Source organism: Zonotrichia albicollis, chromosome 7 (genome assembly GCF_047830755.1).
Source record: "Zonotrichia albicollis isolate bZonAlb1 chromosome 7, bZonAlb1.hap1, whole genome shotgun sequence".
NCBI lineage: Eukaryota > Metazoa > Chordata > Aves > Passeriformes > Passerellidae > Zonotrichia > Zonotrichia albicollis.
Genome location: NC_133825.1, coordinates 34,586,087 through 34,613,854, shown reverse-complemented (window position 1 = coordinate 34,613,854; position 27,768 = coordinate 34,586,087). Strand labels below are relative to the sequence as shown.

At 40.2% G+C, this 27,768-nt stretch overlaps 2 protein-coding genes across 5 annotated transcripts in view; one reads left to right on the top strand and one right to left on the bottom strand.

Annotated features, from left to right (window-relative positions):
• PLCE1 (phospholipase C epsilon 1) overlaps window positions 1-8,945 on the top strand; it is a 136,557-nt gene extending 127,612 nt beyond the window's left edge. For all 4 annotated transcript variants that reach the window (XM_074544987.1, XM_074544988.1, XM_074544986.1 and 1 more), the window contains 8 exons: window positions 168-429; window positions 1,295-1,413; window positions 2,619-2,747; window positions 3,467-3,676; window positions 5,487-5,648; window positions 5,799-6,017; window positions 6,728-6,896; window positions 7,973-8,945. In XM_074544987.1, coding sequence (XP_074401088.1) covers window positions 168-429; window positions 1,295-1,413; window positions 2,619-2,747; window positions 3,467-3,676; window positions 5,487-5,648; window positions 5,799-6,017; window positions 6,728-6,886 — 1,260 coding nt within the window. In that variant the 3' untranslated portion in view covers window positions 6,887-6,896; window positions 7,973-8,945. The remainder of the gene's footprint in view (window positions 1-167; window positions 430-1,294; window positions 1,414-2,618; window positions 2,748-3,466; window positions 3,677-5,486; window positions 5,649-5,798; window positions 6,018-6,727; window positions 6,897-7,972) is intronic.
• Window positions 8,946-8,997: 52 nt separating this feature from the next.
• Window positions 8,998-27,738, bottom strand: NOC3L (NOC3 like DNA replication regulator). Its single transcript, XM_005481225.4, has 21 exons — window positions 27,622-27,738; window positions 26,230-26,437; window positions 25,732-25,858; window positions 23,792-23,949; window positions 23,625-23,681; window positions 22,549-22,679; window positions 21,953-22,114; window positions 21,113-21,206; window positions 20,743-20,918; window positions 20,397-20,525; window positions 19,830-19,961; window positions 19,379-19,459; window positions 18,765-18,865; window positions 18,242-18,314; window positions 18,106-18,169; window positions 17,947-18,018; window positions 16,750-16,931; window positions 16,383-16,511; window positions 15,694-15,791; window positions 15,072-15,156; window positions 8,998-13,432 (listed from the first exon to the last, which is right to left on the bottom strand). Exons 1-21 carry the CDS (start codon window positions 27,628-27,630, stop codon window positions 13,301-13,303), a joined length of 2,400 nt encoding a protein of 799 aa, XP_005481282.2. The 5' UTR covers window positions 27,631-27,738; the 3' UTR covers window positions 8,998-13,300.
• Between the last annotated feature and the right edge of the window lie 30 nt (window positions 27,739-27,768).

Genomic DNA, 27,768 nt, shown 5'->3' with positions numbered 1-27,768 from the left:
GAGGGAGCTCTGCTTTTGAACTTACTGCCCTGGCAATCCCAAAAGTGAGCGTTGTAAAACTGTGCTTAGGGCTGTGCAGAGCAGTGTTTGGCTCAGGGTCATGGCAGCTTAGATTGTTAATGGGATTGCCCCACTGACAGTTCTCCGTGCTCCTCCCTCTGCTGCAGATCGTGTCTGGCCAGAACGTTTGCCCCAGCAACAGCACGGGCAGCCCCTGCATCGAGATCGACGTGCTGGGGATGCCCCTGGACAGCTGCCACTTCCGCACCAAGCCCATCCACCGCAACACCCTCAACCCCATGTGGAACGAGCAGTTCCTGTTCCGCGTTCACTTCGAGGATTTGGTCTTTCTGCGCTTCGCCGTGGTTGAAAACAACTGCTCGGCTGTCACAGCCCAGAGGATCATTCCCCTGAAAGCGCTGAAGAGAGGTACAGCATGAACAGTGCTGGCACCCTAAGCCACAGTGGTCCAGCACATTCCTGGGTTGAATCCTTCCAGAGGGAAATTTTTAATCAGTTGCATTTTTCTGGAGGAGACAGGGAGCAAATACCAGACAGCACACCACAGCCTGGCAGCACAGCGCTGATCTGGGACTCCCAGGGAGCTGGCAGCCACTCCAGGGGCTTGTGAAAGGTCTGATCCTGTGCTGTTGTGGAGGCAGGGCCATGTGGGACACACCTGCCCCATCCTGAGGCTGCTCCTGAGGCTGTGTCACCAGGGGACTGGCTGCTCCCTGAGGAAGCTTGGGGGGATTTCATTCCTGCCTTGTCCTTTGCCCAAGAAACTGCTGCAACAGCTGAGCACTGTGCAGAGGGGAACTGCACTTCTCACAGCCACATGGCTGGAGAGGAGTCGGAGAAAGGGTGAAAAATCCCCCATCACTAATCGTGTGACACCTGGGGGAGAGTTTCCATCTTGCCAGTAGCTGTTTTACATTTGCTTTGTACCACTCTAATGTCACACAACTGTCTGGGGTGGTGTGTGAGATTTCGCCGTACACATCTGTTTCCAATGAGAATTTGACCTTGCTTCATTTGTGTTCGGATATTTCGATATTTTGTGTATGACTCTATTGAATATTATAGTAAAACAAAGGCAGGATGCTCTATGAGCCACTCAGCAGTAGGATTCGTGTTACCCTGTTGTACAGTGTGTTAATGCAGTGCTATTAGAGTGCTTCAAATCCTACCTGTGTGGCAAAGGGTAGCTATAAAAACAGCAAATTTGATTTTTCCATTTATGAGACTTGCTAGGATGTGGCAAAGTATTTACAGAAGGATTTTTCCTCTTTAGGCTACAGACATGTCCAGCTCCATAACCTACACAATGAAACATTAGAAATTTCCAGTTTGTTCATTAACAGTCGGAGAATGGAAGAAAGTCCCTCTGGAAACACTCTGCCTGCATCTATGGTAATTTATTTTTTGTTTGTGTGCATGAACTACCTGTATTCTTGGTTGAATAACTACTATGGCATGAAGATTTATAGAGCCAGAGTGGCATTCTTCAGAGATACCTTGATGGGGGTTTTTTTGGTGCCTTTTTGTTGTTGTTGTTGTTATTTGGTTTTTGTTTTTTTTTTGTTTTTTTTTTTTTTTTTGTTGTTTTTTTCTTCTTCTTTGGTGGAAATAAGGTTATCCCACCTGGATAAAACTGTGGGAAGATAAATATTTTTAAATCCTTTCAAAGTCTGGCTCCTCTGCTGTATTTAGTTATAGAACAAGAAATGTGCTCCTTGACTGGGGGAGTGTGGATGAGCAGTCAGGTTCAGTGCAGCCTCATGCATTCCTTTGTGCATGAATTGTAAGCAAAGCATTTGAGACACAAAAAAAAAAAAAGGGAAGACATAAATTACCAACAACTTTGAAATAATGAGAATAAAATTGATTTCTGTTACAAGAAAAGATGAATTCTGCAGTTCCATAAATATGTACAGATTTATATATGTGTGCACATCCATTGTTTATATGTGCAAGTATGTATACATACGTACAGGTATCTGTATATATAAAAATATACATGCATAGATGTGATTTTTGTTTAAAAGCCCTTACTGTTAGGTTACCTGGGTTACTCATATTTTGGCAAATTTAAAAATGTATTTTATCATTTTGCCAACTCCTAAAGTCTTAGATAAAACCTTCTGAGCTCCTGTGTGTGCAGCAGATAGGTTGCAGATATTCCCTCCTGTGAATACATTCCAAATTTGTATTTTGGTGAATTGCTAGGGTAGAAAGGAAGAACAAAGAGTTTGGAGGTTGAAACAAAGCTATTGCTTTTCATCCAGTGATCTGTATGCTGAAACCAAATATGTGAGCTCAGCTAGAATGGGGAATGAGTGGTGGAGATCGGCCCTTTGTCGAGGGGTAGTTTATGTATTCCCACTGGAAATCTTCCTTTTTTTCCTCAGCTTCAAGAGATGATGGAGGCTTTTGGAGGGTTTGTTGGGGTTTTTTAGATGCCTTAATCTGTAGTGTAAGGAAGAGCCATGTATGAACTGAACAGCTTTGCTTTGTCAAGGCACTCACAACTTGTGTGTACAGTTTCTTTTAAGCAACCTAGAAATAACATGCCTGTGTAAAAACGTCCAGTAACCTGTTGAATGTTGTCTGAACAGTTGTTTAGCCCGGGAGAAAGGAAAGCTGCCATGACTTACAAAGTGACAGTTCATGGAATTCCAGGCCCGGAGCCTTTCACTGTGTTCAGTGTGAGTGCAGGGACCACGGCTGCACAGCTGCTCCATCAGGTGAGCTCCTGCTGAACTGCAGACTCTGCATTGCCAGAAGCCACACCAACATCTGCTCCACCTCTGTCTCCCTGCACTTCTCACACCTCATCCCAGCAAGGGGTGCTGTTAGAAATGCATTGCTGTGCAATTAATTACACAGCAAACACACAATAGAAGCAGTGGAATTTTCCCAATAGTGGCTTCAGAGAATGGGTTTTTAATGTTAAAACATATTCCCTATTAGTATTTTAATATTTGGGCATATGCAGATGAGAAAAGCAATGTCTCTAGTCAGTGGGTTCTCCTTGCAACAAAGACAAACATTTCTGCACAGTTCTTTGAACTGAGGCACCGTAGGAACAGAGAGTAAAAGTTAGAGGGCTAAGTTCATGAGTAGAAAAACCAGTTAACTCAGCAGGGATTGTTATTCTAGCAGTGGGAAAAGACTGTACTGTCCTGGGATTATGAATAAATTTTCTGGCCAGCCAAAAAGGACCAAAATAAGCTGAAATAGTACTGCCTTGTCTGGAATAGTTGAACTGCTTGGCTGGGCTAAAGAGAACAGGACATTACCCTGGAGTAAAATATCTGAATAATAAATAGCACATCAGAAATCCTGCCTGCACTGTCAGAATAGTTACTGATTCTTAAAGCTTCCTTATTCATTCTCATTTATAACTACTAATTATGCAGTGTTTATATTTAGCATTCTAATTGTTGTGTGTTTTCTGTCTTAGCTCTTGGCTACCATAAAAGGCACCGAGTCATGCGCTGCGGACTATTTTCTGATGGAAGAGAAAAGTTTTATATCAAAAGAAAAGAGTGAATGCAGAAAACCACCATTCCAGAGAGTGATTGGTCCTGAAGAAGGGCTAGTGCAGCTTTTAAACAGTTGGTTTCCAGAAGAAGGATATGTTGGAAGAATTATCTTTAAAACTCGAGAGGAAGTAAGTCTGTTTTAGATAAATTATTATTTACAAAAGTAGCTAAAAATAGTTCTTAGGGCCACAAGACAAAAGGGCGCTGTATTTGTTTCACTACTCAGTGAGTAATGTCAATGCTGTGTCCATTATTTAAAAACAAACTTAACTCTTGAGTGAGAAGCACAACTGGACTTTATACACCTGTGTGACACCACCTGCACCTCCCTGAGCTCAGCTGTGTGGTGTTTATTCATTATGGCTCAGTCACCAGTTCAGTGACTCTGTTTGGAGTGATAGTTCTAATTTAATGCAAATCTCAGTGATGCCATGATAGGAAATTAATATAAAGATAATAGTTAATACCAAAGGATCATAGTAGAACTCCAGAAAACCACTATCAATTTAGATGGCAGCAATTTATCATCTGTCTAGAAAAAATAGAAATAATTTTAATATTAAAGAATAAGTCTAAAAGCCTCAAAAGATGATTAAATTATCATTTATAGGCTAAAATAATTAACTAGGTGATTTCTTTTAATTTAAAGGAGGAAGATTACTTCAGTTTAGACTATGAGCAAAGCACCCAGGCTTGTGAGACAGAGACAAAAAAAGCAGGAGAAAGACACTTAATGATCCCATTTTCAGATGCACTTTCTTTGGTCAGTTAGGCAAATAAAAACGCTTGCTTAGTACACTGATTTTATATATATATATGTGTGTGTGTGTGTGTGTATATATATATATATATATATATATATATATATATATATATATATATATATTACAGTAGTGCTCTGGTATACTTTAAACTGAAAAAAATGTATTTTTGCTTATTTTGACAGAACTTTTGATAAAGCATCAATCTGAATTGCTATTATTTTACACAAGTCCATATTTTGGTTTCCTTTGTATCTAATCTTTGGAACAAAAATAACAAGGTAGAAATTTGTTTATAGAAATAGAATTCCACTGACTGCAGCACTGCCTCTGTCAGTGAATGCTGCCACATGTGTCCTGCCAAGCCGTGTTCCTTCAGAAAATGGGTAAAAATCTGCCTGAGGTCATATGAAAATTATGCTGTTGTTCTGTCCTGTTGTGTGAGTACCTCAAAGCCTTTTCCATAATTTTGAGCCTTTCTGGAGACAGCAGCATGTCAGAGCTTGGGCTAGAAATGAAGCTGCAAATCTGACAGGAAAAACAAGGAGCAGGTCCAGTGACAGGGTGCAATACACAGCCCATATTTACAGCTTATGAATCCCAGCTGTGTTCCAAGTGTTCCAACGCTTGGACAGAAATGCATTCTCTGAGAGAAGGTTCAAGGAGGAATTCTGTCTAAAATCTGCAGTAGTCATTGAAAAGGGAGAGAGAAACATGCAGCCTTCCTCTTGCTCCACACCACAGGAAAATGTTCACTCAGATTCTGGCTCTCTAAATTCTTTTGGCTTTAGTGCAGGAACAAGAAAGAAAAGAACCCTTTCCACCCTCTCCCATCGTACTGGCACCATTACATGACAAAACATCATTTTGTAGACATAAAGGAAGGATTTAAGGGACCATTTTTGTGAAATAGAATGTTATGCAAACATCTCCATTCTTCACCTACTATGAAAGGTATTTCAGATATTGATTTCAGAAAGCAGGGGTATTTAGTAGCATTAGTATTATTATTTATTATTAGCCATAGTGGCTTGTCAAACCTCTCTTAAATGCATTTAACAAAATGGAGCCAAGGCAACCGCAGTCTCCAATTTCCATGTAATAAAATCCTTGTGTGACCCCCAGCTACTAGTTACCTCTCTTCAGTAAATGAATTTGTCTGTCATTTTCTCTGTAGAATTTAAATGAGAGAAATGTCTTTCAAGAAGCAAAGGAAGAAGCAGCCCTCAGCTCTGAGGATGACAGCTTCTTTGTTCAGGTACATGATGTCTCCCCAGAGCAGCCACGCACCGTGATCAAAGCTCCGCGCCTCAGCACGGCCCAGGATGTCATACAGCAGGTAAGGGAGCGTGCCCACCTCAGCATGTGGGCTGGAAGTTGGTTTCAAACAAGCTAAGGTGGGATTTGTTCTCAGCACTAACGGAAGAATCGATTTAGTAACCTGAATCTGAGAGAATGCCTTGTTTTTTGTTTTTCTGCTTTTAAACAGACTCTCTGCAAAGCCAAGTACTCCTACAGCATTTTGAGCAATCCAAACCCAAGTGATTATGTGCTCTTGGAAGAGGTGACTAAAGAGCCAGCAAACAAAAAGTCTTCAACATCTAAACCATCTCAGAGGATTCTCTCTGATCAGGAGTGTGTGTTTCAGGCCCAAAGCAAGTGGAAGGGAGCAGGAAAATTCATCCTTAAGCTCAAAGAACAGGTTCAGGTAAAGATGCAATACTTTGCAGCAGATGTTACAGATGGTCTGTAATCAGCTTAATGGGAACCTGCTTTCCATGCAAGGGGGACACAAAGGCATGAGAGCAGGTGGAGAGGACAGACTACAGCAAAAAGCAAATTTCCTCTTTTCTCTGAACCTCCCTTACTTCTTTGCAAAACTGCATCAGTTATGTTCAGCAGTATGATTCCCTCACAGCCTGCAAATCTTTATCTGCTACCAGCTTTCTGTTTCTCAAAACCTTCTGGCTGTGCATGCCATGTTCCCTATCATAATAAAGGACCATTCAAATGGGCAGAACTTAAAAGCTGCTGGAATAAAGTCGCCTTTATTCCTGGCCAGTGAAAAAGTTGTTCTGTTGCTTTATCTCAGGCTTTAAAAAATGGCAGGAATTAAGTACATGCCTGCTGGGAGAAGGAGCTGCAAACACCACCAATCCACAGCTGCTGTTGCTTTAAAGTAACTGCATTATAAGCAGAGATTACCAAATTTGCTAAACACATCTTTAACAATGAGTAATTTTAAATTAATTTATTCAGAACAATCAGAAGGAAGTGCCTGGATGAAAGCACAGCCGTACTGAATTCCTAAAGGGAGGTCTGCTCAGCAGTATGTCAGGTGTTTTCATATTCATTCCTTATTTCCCAGTGAACAAGCAGCTGTTAAACCACCTCTATGATCTTTCTTAATTTTTACAGGCAGCACGAGATGACAAGAGAAGGGGCATCTCCTTCACCAGTGAGCTGAAGAAGCTGACCAAGTCGAGCAGGCAGTACCGGGGCTTCGTGTCCGACAGCGGCCAGGGCAGGGAGGACAGAGCCGCGTGCGCCCTGGCCTTCAGCGACATCATGGAGTAGTCCTGCCCAGGTACGGGACAGAGCCCAGCTCTGGGCGGCCTTTCAGAGCAGCATTCCCACAGGATTCCTGTTCCCAGGCTGGAGCTGAGCAAACCAAGTGAGGTACAAGCATTGGCAGAATGATCCAGAAAAGCCTCAGACACTGGTGTGCACGGGCACGATGACAGGAAGGTCTCAGAGTGAACCAGAATGGAGGAGTTTCACCCACTTTCCCTGGCCATTTAATCCAAAATGTTGCATCCCAGTTGATTTTGCAGTTCTCCTTTTTCTCAACAATTGTGCTCAAATAGCAACACTCTCTTACTCTTTTGCTCTGGGCTATGGCAAATGGAAGTGAGCAGTAGAGTTTTCATTGTTTTTTGTTATGTCCTGATAATAAAATCATCAGGATTGGGGATCTCTTTTTCAGCTAAAACAAGTTTATAGTGTTAATTTCTGTCTGTGGAAATCTTGCCAGTAATGTTTAAACATTTACACTATCCTTTGTGTATCTCTTCAATTTCTTCCATCTTGCTTGACTTCAGACAGATGAAATACACAATAAAGACTGTCCCATTTATTTGGAGATAGTAAGTGCCGCTTGCCCAGCACTGTACACTAACCAGACACTTGCACAGAGCTACTACAGCACTGTGACAGCTGCTGGGAAGTTGCAGCTCATTGCAAATGAACTAGAAATCTTTTTCAGTGTTGATAATCCCACCTCACTGATGGCCAATTTAAGATTTTTTTTTGTATACATCTAATCATTAAAGCATTATTTAGCATGTACTGTAATGCTGCTGCTAAGTCACTAAATTAACAGAATTTAAGCACTGTTTCCATTTGCAAAGTATTTCAAATAGGAAAGGATGAATTTGATAGCCTATTTCTAGGCTGCTATAAAACCCTAATGCATTAAAACAATCTGAATTCAAGGAAAGCAAAGTAAATTATGGGAAAATCAGAGTCACTTTCCCTCTTCTGCATTTGGCTGGGTTTTTGTTTTGATGGGGTTTTGTTTTGTTGTGTTTTCTTGGGGTGGTTTTTTCCCTTTTTTTTTCTGAAATCCAAATGTGGAATTTACATGACTGAATCCTTCTGCAGTGCCTTTGAAGGATCCTGCTGCGGACTGACCTGGTCAGAGTTGTGTGCCCTGTGCTACAGATGCTTAATGCAGGCAGTGCTGCTGGATTAACATCCAGACTCTGGGAATCCTAAATGGGAGGCTGTAGATGGGAGAGGTGCCTGTCAGCTCTTGGAAGATTCCTCTCTTCCTGTTTCTTCACATCTGCAGATTCTCCATAGGCGGATGGAGAAGTTTTCTTGGACTGTATGTTGTAAACAAACACGTGTCATCATCCTCCCCTTTTTAAACAAAAGATAATTTTAGCTTGTTGCCTCTAAGGAATCAGAAGGCAGAGAACCAGAGTGGTCTTTTATGTGTATTATATTAAAATAACGCACTTTTACCTGATGATTACTGTTAAACACTGTGTTAAGTGATTGTAAAGAGATTTAAATATACTGTAACTTCCTTTGCATATCTGTTTAACTTTGGTGAATATACACAAAACACTCAAAATTATTTATGGTTTATCTACATTAACAAAATAATGTACAATACCTGAGTATACCTTACTGGTAGTGAGACCTTGGCAAGGAACAACATTTTCTTCTTATAAATTTTTGTTTTCCAGGCTTGTGTTTAAAGAAAGAATATTTATTATCATGTTTCAAAGTACATGCCTTTGTATAGTATATTTATCATATACTACTTTTTAGAAAATGCAGATTTTTTTATCTTTCTCTGGATTTAGAGGAAAAAAAATGTTAGAACTTTTCTGGTTCTTTCTTTTCAGCACAAGATGTATAATACCCAGTACTGACCAAATTAAAAACAATGCATTGATAAGTGTAATTAACATTTCAAAATTTTGAATTCAAACCACATTTTTCCATGGAGTCAGGAACTGTCTTTTTACTTGTCTGTTAAACCCAGATAGTATAAAGAACTTTTAACTCTTGACAATTCTGTTTACATAGCAACACTGTTGTGAAGTTTTACTTGTGTGCTGAATTCATCTTTTGTTTTCTAAGTTAGTTATGGTAGTCTTTCATTTTTCCCTCCATGGGAGTTACTGGTGTGTTTAGTTATTTAAAATAATCCATTACAGGGGCACAAATTAAACAACTGCTGCCATCAGCCATCCCTTTCATCTCCCACAAGAGGAGTGTCTGTGGGGAACAAACTGCTCTGCACATTTTTGTTTCACTAGAGCAAACCCTAAACAGAGGAAAAAAGTTACAGGCAATAGTCTCATGACAGCTAATGCCATTCCCCCCATGAATAAGAAAGTGAAATAAAGGAAAACAAAATTATTAACTGGCATATAAACAAGCAGACAGAACCTGCATTCTGTCACCAGAAACTACGAAGTCTTTCACTATACACTACAGAAAATGCCTATAAGGTAGCCATTTACCAAAGCAAAAAAGTGCCCTCTTGAGGTCACTTCCAGCTTTCAGAAAAAATAACCACAGACATACAAAAAAGTCAAATTTCTCAGTGGCATATCCTCACAGAGGCCATGCACTTCCCACTGCTCATCTTTCACAGAAGTTTTGAACTTAGGTACCAAATCAGCATTTTGCCAATCAGCAACATGGCCCAAGTCAAGCCCCCAAGCAGCTCATGCTGTCACTCATTTCCAGGCCCAGCTGCAGCAGCCCCTGTGAGGGACATGTGCTCCCTCCCCTCCCTCCCAAGGGAAAGACTGAGCTCCAGCAAAATGTTAACAAGTGACAACTTACACATAGGTCTATATGCATCATTTGCTTTGGATACTTTGGAATTACTGGGAAATACATCAACCTGCTGCACAGTTCAACTAATGCAACCATTTTTTAAATGTTAGCTTCATTCTCTCTGTTACTTTAACACAGCAGCAGTTTGATGTCACTGAGAAATTTTTCCTTTTGGTGTTTTTTATGGCATTTTAAAAACACTTAAAGTCCTGTAGTTTGCCCTTACCTGTTTAGCTTTTTCTTTTTTGTTGGTGTGGTTTTTTGGGTTGATTTTTATCTTTAGCCACTCTGAAAATTTTTAGTATCACCTGTAATATCACAGTAGGCCAGCAGACACCCTTGCTAATTAGTTGGATTCAACATAGAAAGTTCTTATACCCATGGGGTCATCCCCTAGTGCTTTTCTGTCACATAGATTTAAAATAAAAATCATGGAGAAGCAAAGGGGACATCAGCAGTCATGTCATATTGTGCACCACAGGCCCAACACTAGCCTGAAGTATTCTGGACATTTAAAATCAGCAGTTTCATACTATTTCTGCTAACACAATTGTTCTAGCTGTTGGAATAACTTCTTAATATAAATATCTTCATCATCAATCACAGTCAAAACCTCCTTTGTCTGCTCTTTATCACAGTGAAAGAGAACAGCAAAATATTTGGCTTTTTATTTAAAACCTCGAACTTTGTAGGCATGTAGACATCTGGAACTGTGGAAGACTAATGAACCTGTTCCAGTATTTTCATTAAAATACACACATCACTTAATTTAAAGTTTAAGTGTTGGTAAATATCCAGGTGAACTTTTCTTGGTGAAACATGATACACTTTGGGGTGAATTTGGGAAAGAACTGCAGTGCCCTTCCTCTTGCTGGTTCCAAGTAGGTGGAAATACAACTCCACTTGAAGCATTAAAGAGCAAGGGGGAGTTGTCAGCGTTTGTGAAAGCCCAATTAAAGAGCTTGCATGTGCTAAGCTGTTACACTAATAGGAATGTTTATTCTGTTTAGCCACAGATTTTATTTCTGCAAAAATCTGTCCACACATTCCTATGACAAAACTGACAAAATAACTTCGTCCTTTTACATGCTTTTGGCTGAGTATGGACATCAATTAGGAAAATACATTCATTTTTACATTACAAACTATTTACAGGAAGCAACTTCCAGGATAAAGTTTGAAGGAAAGGAATGTAAATAATCAACATCTTCCAGAAACATGCAGTTTCTGAGCAGTAGCAGGCCTTGCACCGCACACTTTTCAGGTGGAAATCTCTTGCTTCTCCTGCTCCACTGCCTATTGGCAAAACCACAAAAGTACTCTATTCTGTACTATTTAAAACCTGCTCCCTTTCTACCAGTTTCTGACCCTTTCGTGTGCAGCACATGGTGCTTGCAGTGTGTGGTGTCAGAACCAAGAGCTGGGCAGTCCCAGAGTTGTGTGCGTGCAGAGCTCTCCGCTTGTAGGGCCCGGGCACTCCAGGAGCTGCTTCCTCTGCCGCCCACAGGGCTTCCTGCCTCTGCCTCACTGACCCCAGCAACAGCAGGCAGAACTCTAAAAAATACCATCTCAGCTTTTGGCTTTTTAAGCCTAGTTTTTCCCTTGCTCACAAATATTACCAGGTGAGGTGTCTGAATAGCTGCTTTTAGGAAGGTGTCTGCTAGAATTCACAGGCTTTCGAGAATTAAACACTTCAACACAGAAATATCCAAATATTTCAACAACACTTTCTCTTCCATTCATCATTTATTTTCAAAAAGAGAAAACTGCTGGTAGCTTTAGAAGCTAAGTCTTCAGCTTCTGAAACGCAACTGTCTTTTCTGCTTTTCAAATGCTTCAATTAACATCTGGTGTTTAATCACTGTCTGTTACTATTCCACTGTAAAACTCAGTTTACTTTTAGGGTAGCCCACTAAATGTACCAATGGTGGCAGTTTTTTCCTGTCTGTGATAAATATTTTGTAACTTAAATAGTGATAGACATTTGGCAGAGTTAGCAAATTAAACACAAAAATAAACAGCAGTAAATAGATTTTGCTCCAATAGATGTATAAGCTCTTTCAGAATGACTTGTACAGTTGTCTTCCTCTGCCTCTTCAAGCATGTCAAAATATTCTGACAATGCAACATCACTATGTGCCAGTCTTTATATGTTTGGAAATTATGTAAAATGAACAATTTTAAAAGAGACTTTTCCACCTGGACTGTTTTCTCTCTGCTGACTTGAATAAACTGTATTTGTATATGTTGTAAAAAAATAAATGGTTTAAGATGTTGAATCTTTGTTTTTGCTTTCCTGAACTGACAAAGGTACTGACAAATGGCCCCCTTGGAATTTTGCAGAATTTAAATCACATCTGTATTTGCAAACATTTAACAACTAAACTAAAAAGAACTACTCAAAATGAATGGGAATGACAGCCTAAGCAGACAGAAATGTGTATAATCACTAGTGTTATGCATGCAGGTTTGTAGTGCACATAGTAAATATAATATAATACATAGGTATTTTATATGTATAATACAATACATAGGTATTTTCTAATCCCTTACAGATGCCTGTTCTAAAACTATCTGTAAATTTATGTTTAATTACTTGGTGACCTAGTGAGATCAATACTGAAAGTGTATTAAAAGAGAAATAAATTAATTGTAAAACTACCTAAGAAACATAAAGCAAGGATAAAGGACTAAATACCCTATAGAAAATAAGATATTTTCTAACTTAAAGGAAAGCTTTGCAAAACTTACACACATACCATTATCACATCACAGCTTAAGCACTACTGAAGTGCATTAGCTGTCAGCCAGGGACAGCCCACTACTCACCTTTAAATTATTTCATATATTTCACCTGCTCTTTGCAAAGCAAACATGTAGCTGAAAATGGATTCTAAAACAGTCAGACAATAAATAATATTTGGAGAATGTGGAGACAATTACCTACCAAAAAAAACCCCACAACCCAAACATTCTTACCTTGTATTTGTCCATTTGTCCAGTATTCTTGACAGCAATGCTTTATTGAAGACACTGCAGTAGAGCATTCAATCATGATGATAGCTTAGAACTGAAATTCAATATTCTTAATTTGTCACAGTCAAGATTCATCAGAAGGGAAAAAACCACCAAATTCAAAATCATTTCAAGATGAGATAAATGGCTACAGGACATCAGAAGAAAAAGAGGAAAAATGCAATACATATTCCAAATGTAACTTAGACATCAAAAAGTCAGTATTATGTTAACATTTTCAAAATATTTATTAAGTTATCAGCACAACCCAGTGAGTTTGCAGAAACACACATGTTTATATTCTGTTATAAAAATTAGAAAAATACATAAAATACAATGTGCATGGTTGCAAACAATTCTTAAATTACTTGGGTTTGTATATTTCTAAAACACTGAACTGACAGTTCATTGTGATTCCCCAGCCCCCTGAACAGGGACTTGGTGGTTAGGGGGACAGGCCTGTAGCTGTGTGAAAAACTGCTGTTACATTTTTGTGTATTTCTATATTCACACAAAAGCCTGCTTGTATTCCTTTTATGATGACTGGTGATTTCTTTCAGCCAATCTTTCTCCATAATTAAGAATCCAAGTGAACTTGATTGATAGGTACATTTATGCCAAGGATGATTCCTTCAAGTGCTTAGCAAAATCCAAGTGTTTGTGAGCAACAGTCTCACTGATGTGTTGTTGAAGCTGTTTGTTTAGTTCTTCATCTACAAATGAATCCCTTTGTGAGAAGGTATCCTGAAAATTACAAAATAGGAGTCTATTACTAAACAAGGCCATGTTTTCCATGCCTACCTCAGTTTAGCAGTCTTGTTTCTCTCTCCTGGTCCCAGACATTTAGCCCAGACCTGTTCAAGTGGCAAGCACCGTGTCAGGCAGTCCTTCATAAGCTCCTGGGTTTGGTGAGGCTTTTCTGCTTTGTGCTAAGCTGGGCTTTAGAAGATTACCTAAAACACACAGCCATGGCTGCCAGCTCGGGGTGGGGGGTTCACACTCTGCCCCCTGTTCAACACCTTACAATACAAATCAAGCACACTGTGGTGACAGCACACATTTATACATCAAGCACCTCTGACCAAAAGGCAACAATGCTCAGAGCACAGGTTGTGAGTCGGAAAGGAATCCCCTGAGCCTTCTGCCTGCAGCCATAACTGGAGTTCTGCATTTTCCTGGTGCTCAAATAAAGAATTATGATCAAGCACATGATTTACATTTCCCTGTGAAAGTCTTAAAATTTCCATTGCCAAGTACTTTGTGCACTCATGGAGAAATGAGAGCCTCATTTGCATAGGGCTCCAGTTTGGAGCTTCTGTCAAGAGCAGGGAGATGCTGACAGCCTGGCAAGGGACATGCAGAACACAGAGGGTAAAACTCAGGTAACTGCCAAAATTTGTTAAATGAGCCAAACAGCCATAGAGCAGGCAAGACCCCAAGGTAATTTTCCCACTTAGGTCCATTATAGATATCCATCTATGGGCACTTTGTGATCTTGCTGTTCCATTGTTTCTGCTCCCTAAAGGAGCTTGTGCATTTCCTTACTCAAACCCTCATTTTTCTCCTATCTGCTGTTCTCAGCCTTGCTCTGTCAGAGCTACTCATGTAACTCCCCAGCAGGACACACATATCAAAGAGTCATTATAAAACAACTGAGTAAGTTAAGTACAAACACATTTTCAGAAGTTGCTTCTCTGAAATGGAAAAAAAAATTGTGCTCCCAAGGCTTGAACTGACATTACTGAGTTACAAAGTGGAGCACTGACAAGGTTAATAGGTTATAATGTTTGCATTAGAAAGAAGGAGAATTATCACTTTTTAAAGGACACCACTAACTTGACACTTAAAGGAGGCTGGCATCTGGAACACATCCAGCACTGAGGATATAAACACACTTTCCCCATTTCTCCTCTTTTTACATTAACCCTTTGTTTCCTCATATTTCCACTTTAGAGCTGTAGTGACACTAACAGGGATCAGTATCTCTCAACACACTGAATCAAACACTCTGGAAATCCAGCTGTCTTGGCAACTACCCACCCTGGGGAAAGAGCTGGCTTTCTAGCATTGCTTTTTGAACAAACATTAGTTCATCATTACAGAAAAGAGCCAAGAAATCTGCACTGAACCACTGCAAAGTGCAAAATAACAGCTACCATATTAATCTTGCTATGTTAACTGATGCTGTGGGAGGTAGGATTATTTATACAGCTATTTTTTCCTTCCTTATACTCAGTCCTATCTTATCCCAGTTTAAAAAATGTACCTGATGCAGAAAGTACAGAAACCAGAAAGCCCCAGAGTGTGCCAATGCCTGGGCACTGCACAGTGAGCCAGCAGATACAGGTTACATTGGTGTGTCACATGGCTATGAGAACAGTACCTTTCTTCTGGGTGCTACTGATGCAACAGGAGGATTAAAGGTCATTCCTTTCATACAATATGTCTCAAAAAGCTCTGTAGTAGACCTACAGTAAATAAACAGTGAAAGAAAAATGGCATTAGATAAACACAACTTCAGCTGATCTATCACCCAGAGGAGCATCCCACACCAACCCCACTGTCCCCCACAAGGCACCTGCTGCCAGCCACTGCCAAAGACAGGATGCTGAATGAGATCTTGGTCTGAAGGCTGCTCTCATGTTTTAACCTGCTACAGACCTTACACTGCAACTTGGCTTCTAGTTTCCTCTGGACACCCCAGTTCAGTGATCCTGATCCATATTCAGATCAGGGCTGCTGTTGAAGGTATTTTGCTCCCAGGGGAAGAAAACATACTGCATTTTGAGATGTTTACCCTTGTCACAGCCTGGCAACAAGTCTCCAAAGGGAAAAGAAAGGGAAAAACAAAAGGGCAGCCAGCATTCTGCATTCTGTACTGGCAGAAGAAGAAAGAGTTTGAAGATCAGAGTCTTAAGTTATTTTTAGGAATTCCTTTAATATAGTATAAGTAACAGCTTCCTTTCAGGGCCTATTATAAAAAAAGGAACTCTTTGATAACTCACCTTTGGCTCAAATCAAGTGGAAGAACTCCTGAGCCTTCAGTTGGAGCTCCAGCAATAAGGTGAGATGCAAATTTCTGAACTGTTGGATGATAATGTCTCTGAAAGAAAGGAAGAATGAAGGCAGTAGACAGGCAGTAAGGGATAATGTATTTATCTACAGAATCTCATGTTTATTTCCAATTCATAAGACGGAAGGTCTGCTTTTATTTTAGAAACTGAGTACCTCAAAATCAGTCAGTTTGTGGGATTAATGTCATGCATTTATTCCCTCAAATCATGCTGTGAGCATGACTCTCCACAGTTAGATAATTCCTACTCCCAGAAAACAGGGACAAAGGGCAGAGGAAGCACTCTCCAAACCCTGACTGGAATGACAGATCAAGGTGTCAGTTGCTCTTGGAAGAAGAGCTGGACTGCAAGAGAACTTAACAGATCTAAAAAGTCTCCAAAGGAATCTAACAAGGCAACCTGCAGTATGAACCAGTGTGGTATTATAATAGGGGATGTGTAACCCCTGTGTCCATACCATTGTGCTGGTCTTCATCTTCCTCTGTGTTGGAATAGGCTCATATGGGCCAAGATTTGACAGATAAGCCTGAAGACCTCTGCTCTCCATTTGTGTAAAGCACCTAAACATTGAGCAGCTATTTACTGCTGTTATTTCCCAAATCCCTGAGCTACTCACAAACCTGCAGCAGATGCAGCTCCCACAGTGCTGTGTTCTGGGCATTGCAATGCTCTGGTTCATCTAATTCTGGGAGATAAATTCCACTGCCTTGAGATTCGTTGTCTAGTAAGAGGTCCATCCTTGGGAATGTCTACAACACAAAAATAAAAAAAGAAATTGAGTTGTTTATATTACCCACCCAATTATAACATGGTTGAGTCAGTTTCAGGATTCATCCCACTTCAGTCAGCTTCAGCAGCATTTAAACATATTCTGTTTTCATTATTCTTGTTAAAGATGCTTTAAAAAGTTCTGCACAAAATCATTTTAACAAAAAAATTCCATAGCCTTTAGCCAGTAAGCTAAAAATTTGAACAAGTAAAACTTACTTGCATGAATACCCTGTTTGTTGCCAAGATGCCAACACTGGAATTTGGAAGCACATGAAGAGCAAGGATGGAAAGTCGCTTTAGGAAAGCAAGAGCTCGTTGCTGGGAGACTTGCTTCCTCCTCTTGGCAAACATGACATCCAGGCACTGCAGCACAATCCCCATGTCCTCATTGGTGCCACCTCAAAAGCAGAATTTCCCACAGAGAGTAAAGAACCATCTCATGGACCAACACAGTGTACCCTGCTAGGGGCTGGGCACTGAACTGAGAACAGCAGGGAAGCTGGGAGCTCAGACACCTCTCATGTGACACACATTAAACATCCACCCTTTCTTGGTCAAAATAGTCCAGCTTTGAACAGAAAAAATGTACCATTGTTTCTGTGCTCCTTTCTAAGAATATACTTGTTCCATCAAAAGTATCTAATCATCAAACACTGCTTATTAGTGTTACAAACAATGCTTATTAGAATTAAGCTACTGTTTTAATCCTAAATGCATTCATTGTAACATTTTATATAAATTATTAAAAAGTGAAAAGATCTGGTCTTTTACCTATCCAGAACAGCAGAATGTTTATTCTTAATAGTTTATTCCTAGTGAATCCATATTTATTTATAAAGTTAATTAAAATTATGTTAATTTCAAATTTTATAAATTTTTTTCATCAATTTTTCAACTTCTCAAAATTACCAGAAAATTTAGATTAGAACATATAAATGTTATCATTATAAAAATCAGAAATATATACTAGAAATTTTTTAAAGCAGAATATAAATTTAAATTATCTTTAGAATTATATTGGAAAAATCAGATGTTTTTTCTTTATTGGACAGAGAATTAGAGAAAAAAGACAAGAATTTTTAAATTGCAACTGAAAGAAATAATTATAAGGAAGCAAAAAAACTGAGGATAGACTAAATGCTTATCCAAGATCAAATATTTGGCATTTCCTAATGAAATGACATGATTAGAACCTGTTACCATGTATTGGAATAATAATTCAAGTATTTGTATTGCAGTAATGCAATGTGCAACTTGAGAAAAAAAAAAGTAGGTTAAACCAGACAATAATCTTCTCAGAAATCAGATATCTTAAAAAAGGGTAGTTTATTAATGCTACATAAAGGCTTTGCTAGCAAGGAAACAGAATAAACATTATCTAGGTGAACAGTGAAAACAGGAGTCTGGAATTACCTGCATGTAGGCTGAACAGTGTCTTGTACAGATGTGTGTAAAATTTCATTGGATCGATGTTAAGAACATCACCTATAAACATAATCCCAAATCAACACATTTACTCCATTTGTTTATCAGGCAATATTAAACAAAAGTTTGTTTTAAAAAATCTCTTACCTTGACCAGAGAGTATATGAAAAGCACTGAGAATGCAATGAAGACTCTCACGATAGCTTAAATCCTAAGAACACAAAACTGATTAAGTACCCAAAAGAAAGTAATTTTAAGAAAACTGTAATAAAATTCAACTTACCCCAGATGCAATAAGAGAATGAAGAACAATCAATAGGTCATCAAAAAATTCCACATTTATGAGATGAGCAAACCTGCAATGAAAGAGATTTTAATTTTTAAATTATAGACATTATCTTTAAACTCAGTTCAAAGTGTTCTGAATTGCCAAGATCCAAACTTTAAAAGCAGGCTAAATCAAATGCTGAACATTTACTATCTTCACAGGAAAGAATAATTCAGCCCACAACATGCTAATCATGGCTCTTCTAGAGCATTAAAGACATGCTTGTGTCCTTTAGCAATTAATCAGACAAAAGAATGGAATCACATCACACTCTGTGGTGTTTGCATCACATCAATTCTATCGTGAAACTTCAAATCACATTGAAATGGTTTTGGAAACAGCAGAAAACTTCAGCAGAGAAATAAAAGAATTTCAACTAATTTATCAGGGACTGTCTTTTCTCACTGCTTCAGACAAAAATTTCTTTAGTGCTTCATGTCTTTTCCAACACACACAAAAGAGGGTAGTCAGTTCTTACTTTGCAAGACCTTCTAGCACAGCTGGCAAAAGTGGAGACTTCTGAGCTTTCTTTAAGATCCTGAAGTAAGTTACAAATACAATATTCAAGGTCTCTGTATGCTGAAGGAAAGAAAATAAAAATACTTAATCATGTGAAACAGACATTTCTATTTCACTTCAACTCAACTGAAATGCTTTTCTCTGTCCAAGCCTGCACTCAGGCCTTCCCAATCAGTCCTGGCACTGCCATCTCTGCTCTTCTTACACTGCAAAGCTCGAGTGCTCTCCTGGCTCTCTCCTGGCTCCAGCCAACTCCTCCTTTGCCTGAAGGCCCCTCTGAGAGGCTGTAACTCCCACTGCACAGTGTCCTGTGGAGCAGGGCACCTGCAGGACTTTTGGCAATGGAGTCAATACCATCTTGAGCAGACAGCAGAAGGGAATAGGAATGGCTACGCTGGCTTAAACTGAGAGTGTGGTTTACTAAAACCTAGATCTCTGTCACAGGCAAAGTGTTAGCTAACAGTGTGATACAGAGATGTGGAGTGCTGCCAGCTTGGGATGGAGGGAAGACAGTTACAAAAGGGTTAGGAGCTGCCACTCTGCTAAGAGGGGAAAAATGTCTAAATTATTTACCAACTTCAGTTTCTTTTCTTTACTTTCTGATGCTTCTGCTTCCAGGAGTTCTCGTTCCAGTTTCTCTTCAGCTTTCTTCCACTGAAAATACACAGTTGATTTTAAGACAACACATCCAATGTTTCCAACCAGTCTGGATATCCAGATTGAAAAGATACCCAGAGAATAAATTTTCCATGCTTGGTGAGTTGCTTAAGTCACCCTGTGATTCTACAGGGTAACCCTTGTCCTATCAGAAACAACCAATCAAAGGCATTATCAACACAGGAAAGAGGAAAAAGTAGGAAGATAATTAAATTCCGTCTAGAACCTCATTAATTTTCAAGTATAATGCAAAAATTGATCACTGATGCTGAGAGTTAACAATGGCAACAGCAGATATGCAGTCATTGCTGGAACAAATTGCTACATTAAATAACAGAAGTAGAGCATGAGAAAGCACATGTCCTACCTTTCTTTGCATTCTGGAAAGATTTTTTCTTTTCTCTTTGTAAGTCATGAACTTTTTCTTTGGTGCAATGTCTTCAGAATCTTTTTGTAATTCTACTTCCTTAATTCTTAAGTGAAGAAACACTTTTAACACCTATTGTAAAATAAAACAAATACAATGGAAGGTGATCTACAACCTGACAGGAACTGGGCAAGAAATCCTGAATTCCATTTCATCTAGTGGGCTTTGATGGTCAAAGGTTCTGTTTACTCCCCTCCTGTTCCTTCACACCTGTATCTCTTGATCCCTGCTCCCAGTTCCTTCCCCAGCACTGTCCATTTCTATCCATTCCTCCATTTGCCTCTCACTTCAAGTCTCTGGCAGAATCTGATCTCTACCTCCCAGTCTCCTTCTCTTGCCCCATACCTCCCTAATTCTCTGCTCAGCCTAATCCTGAATTGTCTGTGGTCTGACTGAGTGAGGAAATTCTGCTTGTCTGTAGTCAGCAGTTGCAGTAACTTTAACATCTGGGGATTTCTGAAACTTTTGACAGAAGAATATTGTGAGGTATAACAGAAAGACTCTTACCTCAGGTCTGACATCATAATTTCTACCCCTCACAAGGCCAGAAATTACTTTAACAACACCAAGTGAAGCATAGCCCAACTTGTCCTGTTTAAAGAGCTTCTTAACTGCCTCAACACACAGTTCAGAAATCTGAAAAGCAAAGCACAGAAATTGTTCTGTAAAGCCAGTCCACAACAACAGCTACTAACAGATAATACCCATGGTATTTACTAATTATAAAGTGCACACAGACTGTAAAATAGTGAACAGATACGGCCAAAAGATCTGGATATTGTGGAATAAAGCTCAGGAATAATTATTTTTCACACAAAACAAGAACTCTTTCTCTCATCAGAAAATCACTTACCATTTTTGATGGATCATTCATGAGTGGAACAATGAGAACAATAATGTTATTGTGGAAGTTGAAGTGGGGTAGGGCCACAAGCAGCTCACAGAGACACTTCACTGCTACCTCTGCTAGACCTTTATATGCCTTTAATGAGATGACATTGCTTTTCTTCAATTTCCTTTGCTTCCAATCTGCACAAAATATTATTTTTAGTGATTACTCGTCAGAATGATGATGATCTTATTAATATTTACATTTTTAGTGATTGCATGTGTACTCCATACAAGTGCTATCTCAAAGACAGAAGGTATCATTCATTCAGAGGAGGGAAACTGCTGCAAACAATTTTGCCTTTACTACAACAAACGAGAAATGTTAACTGTACCTTTAATTGTTTGTTCCAGATTTTCCAAGTAAAATTTATACTGGCTTACAAGGCCTTCCTCAAACTCTCTCAGTTTCTGAGTTTCTTTTTTAACCTGTAAACATAATTGAAATGAGATTTATTTGGAGAGCTTAATATGAAAATTAGCCAACGGTGAAAAAAAAGTTTTAAAACAAATATCAGATATCTAAGCAGTTTTTTCTTCTAGACAGACATTCCTAGAAATGTATTAAAAATAAAACATATCTGCACTTTTCTACAGATGTGTTCTGAGGGCTTTTTCCAACTAGGCCTATTTCATTTATAGAGCTTGAAGAAATATTATCAACTAGATGCTATTTTAAAACCATGACTCTAAACTGCACTAAACCTATATCCAAAAAACCTTCTAAATATTGGTTAAAAACAAGATCCAGAAAACAAGTTACTCTGCATTTGTTCAGCAAATTGTTGAAGACATTTCAAAGAAATCTATGCCAGTTAGGTGACAACACTGCATAATTTGCTTTCTTTCTAATTCTCTTTAGTGCAGGTTCTTATTCCAAGGTTCATGAGGAAAGTCACCCAGGTTTGCTATACTACTTTCAGACACAACTTTTCCCCTCCATTACCACCTCCATGTCACCTGCTTATTGAAGGAAGTATGTAGGAATTTAATGCTCAAAACCAAAACCTCTCTTCCTGAAAGTGTCACAGCTTTAGAGCTTCAACAAGTATTTGTGTATTTGTCCCCTTTGCTCAAACCATAAAACCATATTAAACAAGTCAGTCTTAGCATCTGGCATAGCTGAAAACAACATTAACTGCTCACATACACAATAAAAAGATTTGCTATTTCACCTTGGTAGCCTTTTCTACTTCGGTCAGAGGCCGAATTTTGTAGGAAGGTGCAATATCTTTGAATATCTCCATCAAAGACACCATGACCAGCTTCCTCACAATCACAGCCACGTGAGGATCCTGCTCCATCAGCATGGCACGCAGCTCCTTCAGCTTCTTAATCTGATTGGAGAAAACAGGCAGACAGCAGATGAAAATCAACTGCAAACCAAGGGACAGGCACAACATACATTAACTCAGCAGTTACTCAGACTCTACTTAGCACTGCATAAAGAGCCAGGAAATTATAGATATCCCAACAAAATTTTAGTCTCAGGAATATTCAAAATATTACAAACTTGCACAGAATTACAGAAAATTATTGGTATATCCTGAAGCATTGAGAACTATCAGATACAACCCTGAAATCAGAGCTTAAGCATAAAGGTCATGCTTAAGGAACAAGAAAAATAACTAAGTGATACAACACTGACCTTTTCCTTGTTCTATCCATATATTCTCGTGCTTTTGCTACTGTTTGCTCATTCAGATCTTTGTTTCTTGACACAGTGAACAACACACACACTTGTACATGCAGGTTAAGTAAATGTACCTACATTGCTGTCTGGCTCTGAGAGAATGGCAGATGCTAAGGCAGCTATGTGCATCTTCCTCTCCTGTAGCTTTTGTCTCCTTTGGGCAGCCATTTCCTCAGGAGTGAGAATAGGCAGGGGCTCCTCAATGAAGTCTGGCACAGACATGAGAGTCAGAAAAGAGAAGAATCATTTAACAAATACCATGTTGCAGATGCTGCATTTCAAACAGGTACTCAAGTAAGGCCCCATGAGATCAACACAAGAATTCCACAACCAAAGAAGCTTTAAGAATGACTTTGCTAGATCTTATATAGTCCATAGATTCATTTTTGCTCCACTTCAAAATCTTCTGCTTCCAAAAAGAAGTTGACTAAATGTTTTTGAATCTGCTCATGGTGTTCTCTGAATACAGTGGGAACACACAAACTCAATGTATTACCCCATTGCAGTGCTCTGCAATTTGTATCAAATTATTCACCATTCATTTTTTCTCTTAAAAATACAATTGTTTTTGTTTGTGTTTTCTGAGTATTATTTTGCTACAAGTATTTCCTTCCTCAACTTTATATTTAGACAGTGAAGACCCAGAAGTCACAAAGTTATTTGAAAATTATCATTACTCAATAGCCAACTGCAAATGAAAATTACAGTGTCCTGGTATTGATGTTTTAAGTAAAAAAATTTAAAGACAAAGACAGACACTTAAAGCCTACAAAGGCTGTGTCCAGAACTGCATTTCAAAATTATCTCAAAATAGAACCACACAGATATTCTTTATGTAAGACCAATATTTCCTTTTTACTAGCAAATATGACACAAAGGATAAAAGCAACATCATGCAAGCAGCAGTTCTAGGTGAAAAATCAAAATAATTTTGAACAAAGAGAATCTGAAGCCAGCCATTTCTGAGATTCCAACAGGTAACATTTGAATAATGGCTATGCTTTGGCGGCAATGTGGTAACAAACATATTCAAAAACATCCTGAACAAAATACACTTCAATTGCAAACTTCCTTGGGGAACAGCAAAATACTTTTCAGGTATGTAAGTGATTTGGAAAAAAAAACAACAAAAAGCAAACAAAATTTTTTATTACCCTCTGTTTCCTCCATTTCTTCTGTGTCCTCTTCTTCATCATGTGCAACATTGAGAACTGCAAAAACAGAGTATCTAGCATCAAGCACATAACAAAACTGTGAAATTTTAAACCAATAAATTATACACTTCTTGGCTACTGTACCAGCTCCAGAATCTGTGTCTTACCTGGCTTTTCCACAGCTTGAGGAATTATGCCACTCTTGTCTTTGATAGGGAGCAGATGGATGAGTTCTTTTTCTGGCTCTGTTTGCAAACGTCTTGGCACCTTCTCATATTTCTCAATCACACTTTCATGTTTTCGTTTTTTGATGTGAACAGGTTCACTGAAAAATACAAGGCAAACTAAATGAACCAGCCATGTAATTAGACAAGAACCATGCCTGACCAGCTGGATTAAGTGGCTGCCTCTCACCCAGGCCAGGGCGCTGTTTCACCTGTCCTTCCTTCCCTTCTGAGCTCCCCCACAGCAGAGTGGCTGTCCTGGCAGGGCTGAGACCCAGCAAACCACCCCGAGCAGTCTTGCCATGAAGGACTCCCAGCAGCAACAACCAGCAGGACCAGGATCCTCTCACTGGGCAACCAGCCCAGAGCCTTCCTGTCCATGCCCCACAGCCTCTCTCCTCCTCACTGTGTCTGACCTTCCTGTCCCTGCCCCACAGCCTCTCTCCTCCTCACTGTGTCTGACCCTCCTGTCCATGCCCCACAGCCTCTCTCCTGCTCACTGTGTCTGACCTTCCAGGTGAGGCTTAACCAGGACATGACAATGAGTGACCAAGGTCAGTGACCATTTCTACCCACCCCACTCCATGGCTGTTTTTAGCACTGTCACTGTCACTTCTCTGCTCTGCCCACTGGCAGAGCCTGTGTCACACATCCCCCTGCAATGACAACAGCAATCACCCAGGTGTGGCAGCCTTTCACAGGAATGCTCCTGATGTACCTAAGGGTACAGGAGGGTATTTAGTCTGGGCTAATAAGAGCACACGATTTGTAAGCGCTGTAATATCTGACAAGTTTTTAAGACAGATTGTAGCTGATCAGTGTAAAGCAGACTGAAAATGTAAATTCTCCAATTTAAGGGAACACTATGACAGGAAAAAGACCATAACAGTGAAACAGGTAAAAGAACAATCATTTCCACTGTTTTCCTACCATTCTAAAAACATTCTGGCATAATGAATGTAAGACACATAGAACTACATTTTGCAAAATATCTCTAAATAGAACCACACAATAAATTTTGAGTTTTGCAAGACTTTAAACTTGTGTCACACCCAGTTAATTTGAAAGGGGAAGGGGAAGGTTTAAAACAAAATTCTTCTAATTCAAAACTTGCAGTGTGGCTACAAGACACCATGCAGCACAACTGCAACTCTGTACATAAAAGCTATTTGCCATTTATGCCTTTCCTTCAAACTAGACTAAATTATTAATTACTAAGCAGAATCAGCATTAAGAAATTAAAATCACCCTACAGCAGCATAGAGAGTCCTTTCACATCCATCAAAAAGGGCAAGGTAAGATTTTCAAACAATCATGTACCCAGACAACACTGTAGAAGTGTATTTCTAAAGACTATTTACAACTAGGAGCACTGCCTTTCTACATATGTCACTGTGAACTGTACCCAATGCCTTGGTCCACAAAACTGATAACAAATTTTTGGTATGAATGTTTTGGTGTTGCCATGTGTTTACAGGCATGGCTTACAGAACCCTTTTTATTTTTTTTCCAGCAATCTGCAGTGCAATATGTGGTCCACAGTCCAGGGAATGTCCTGAACACTTTCTATAGAAAAAAGACTCTGTTTACAGATTAAAGCATTTCTTCCATTTGAGGGATGCTACTTATCTCAGAGCCAGGGACCTCCCAGGAAGGAACACTGCAGCAGCAGTACCCTGAAGGTCAGGCAGAGCACCTGAATGCACTGATACACACTGACACACTGATAATGAAGTACACACAGGCTGAGGAAACACTAAATCAGAGCTGCAAAGAAACACCAGACTGAAAGAGACCTCCTTATAAATGCATTGCTTTACATATTAATTACATATTAACCACACAAGGCTGAATTAGTATGAAAAGGAGACATTGCAACTCACTTAGAGGAAAGATCTCTGGTTAAAAAGGATGCTTTTTGGGCCAGATCCTCCATTAATTTTAAGTCATCTTCATCCATCATGTCCAGGGGAAGAGCATCTTCTTCTTCTTTTTCTTCCCATTTTTTAGCTATTTTAGAAGATGATGTTTACAGATTAAGATCCCATATGTATAGTCACCTTTGAAAACCTAACCCTGCCTACACTTTTGAGACCATTTTATGCCTTACTTCTACCTGGAGCTACTGACCTTTATGCCTGTGGGTTTTGTTATCCCAGAAAAGTGCCCCTTTACTATGATATCCAAAATGATCAGTGCAAACACATTTCTACCATCTTTAACTGACAGTTTTAGGTGCCAGAATGGCCACATTTTGTATTTTTAACAAGTCTCCCGTTCTTTCAACAGGAACAGCAGCTATTTGTATACAGAAAATGAAATGCTGCTTTCTCCAATTTTGTAACAGGAAGCAGCAGGATATTCAGTGAACAAACACTTACCAACTTGTTTCTTCTTGCATTCCTCCAGTGGAAAAGGCTTTCTAGAAATAGCATCTCTGACAGCTTCCCTTAGCTTCTTTTGTTCTTTACGATACTTCTTAGCAGCACTCTTCTGCTTGTACTGTTTATTCTTTAATTTATTGTCAAGTTTTATTTGACTAGTTCTCAGCAACTTGCGAAAACTTGGAACTCGCTTTGTGTTTTTTCTCTAGAAAACAAACAGAAAGCTACAAGTCACTGACATGTTAACAGTCTGCATAATTTATTCCACTGTTTAAGATCTCTGAGTTCCTGTTTCTATTAGGACTGAACAATATGTTTCTTGCTAAAAGTATCATCAACTAGCCTCAAATTTACACAACTGTGTTACATCTTTGAGAAAGAGAGCACGGTGACAAATGTTTTACAGGAACATTCTCTGACAATTTTTTTATTAAACCCTATGTCCATCACTTTTAGACACTCAAGGTATGAACACAGCTCGTCAGGGCGCAGTTCTTTGCTCCCAAGCACTCTGTTCTCTTCTCACGGTGCTGCTGTTCTCCAGCACATGCTAAAGTACCTAGGGGGACTTTAATGTCCAAGGCCCCGGTCTCGGGCAAATGTCCTCCTGCAGGACACGTCCCCAAGCTGAGCTCTGGCTTTCTCCTGCCTGAAGCTCTCCCTGCCCAGCAGCTGCAGGGACCTGGCGAGGCTGCCTGCTGCCAGGCTCTCAACAGCAGCTGTAGCACAACTGGGTTACGGGGCCAGAGCTCGGGGAGGCACCGGGGGCTGAGGAACCGGGCCCGATCGGGGAAAAGCCTGGAGGCTCGGGTCAATACACGAGGCCCGTGCCAAACCCGCAAAGCTCTCCTGAAGGTGCTCGGGATGGGAATGGGCACGGCAGGGATCACCTTACGAGGGGCCTGGGAAGGCAAGGCTGTGCAGAGGAGCTGCCACGGAAGCGCTGTTGGGGATACTGTGTCCCTTTACAAAGGGGACAAGTGGCTGGATCGGTGTGGGGATCCCTCAGCTTGTCGCTGGATCTCGGCGCTACTAACAGCACGGTTGTGGATCATTGCCTGTACGGGCCGGTCAGTTGGGCTCCACGACCCTTACGGGCCTCTTCCAACTGAGAACATGTGAGAATCTATGAAGCCGGAATTTCTGTCAGCTCAACTTCAGCTTCCCTTTCTATGCTGGATTATCGGGAGGGCCCTGAAAGGTCAGCGTTCGTCTCGGGGTGAGACGAGCCTGCGCTGCGCCGCCGGTGCCCACCCAAAACACCCGCACTGCTCTGCCCTTTCCGGAGCCCCGGCAGCACCGGCCGCTAGCGACCACGGCTCCCCGTCCCGCCCGTGAGCCCTGGGCTCCCTCCCCGCGCCCCCGGCCCGCTCCCCTCACGGCCCCTACCGGCTTCATGGCGGCGGCCCGCGCGTGCTGCCGGCGGCGGAAGCGCTCCCCGCCCGGCCCGGCGCGGCCACAGCGGCCCCTGGCGGCGGAGGCCGGAGGCGCCCCCGGGCCAGCGCCGCCCACAGGAGCGGCCCGGGCGGCGGCAAC

Bases quoted from the DNA above. Each gene is read 5' to 3' on its own strand.
- NOC3L (XM_005481225.4), bottom strand. The intron at 21,207-21,952 runs GTGAAATAGCAA...TTATGTTTACAG, and splicing joins AAGTAGAAAAGGCTACCAAG to GTTAAAAAAGAAACTCAGAA. The intron at 19,460-19,829 runs GTAGGACATGTG...GTGTATTTTCAG, and splicing joins TTTCCAGAATGCAAAGAAAG to TGGAAGAAAGCTGAAGAGAA.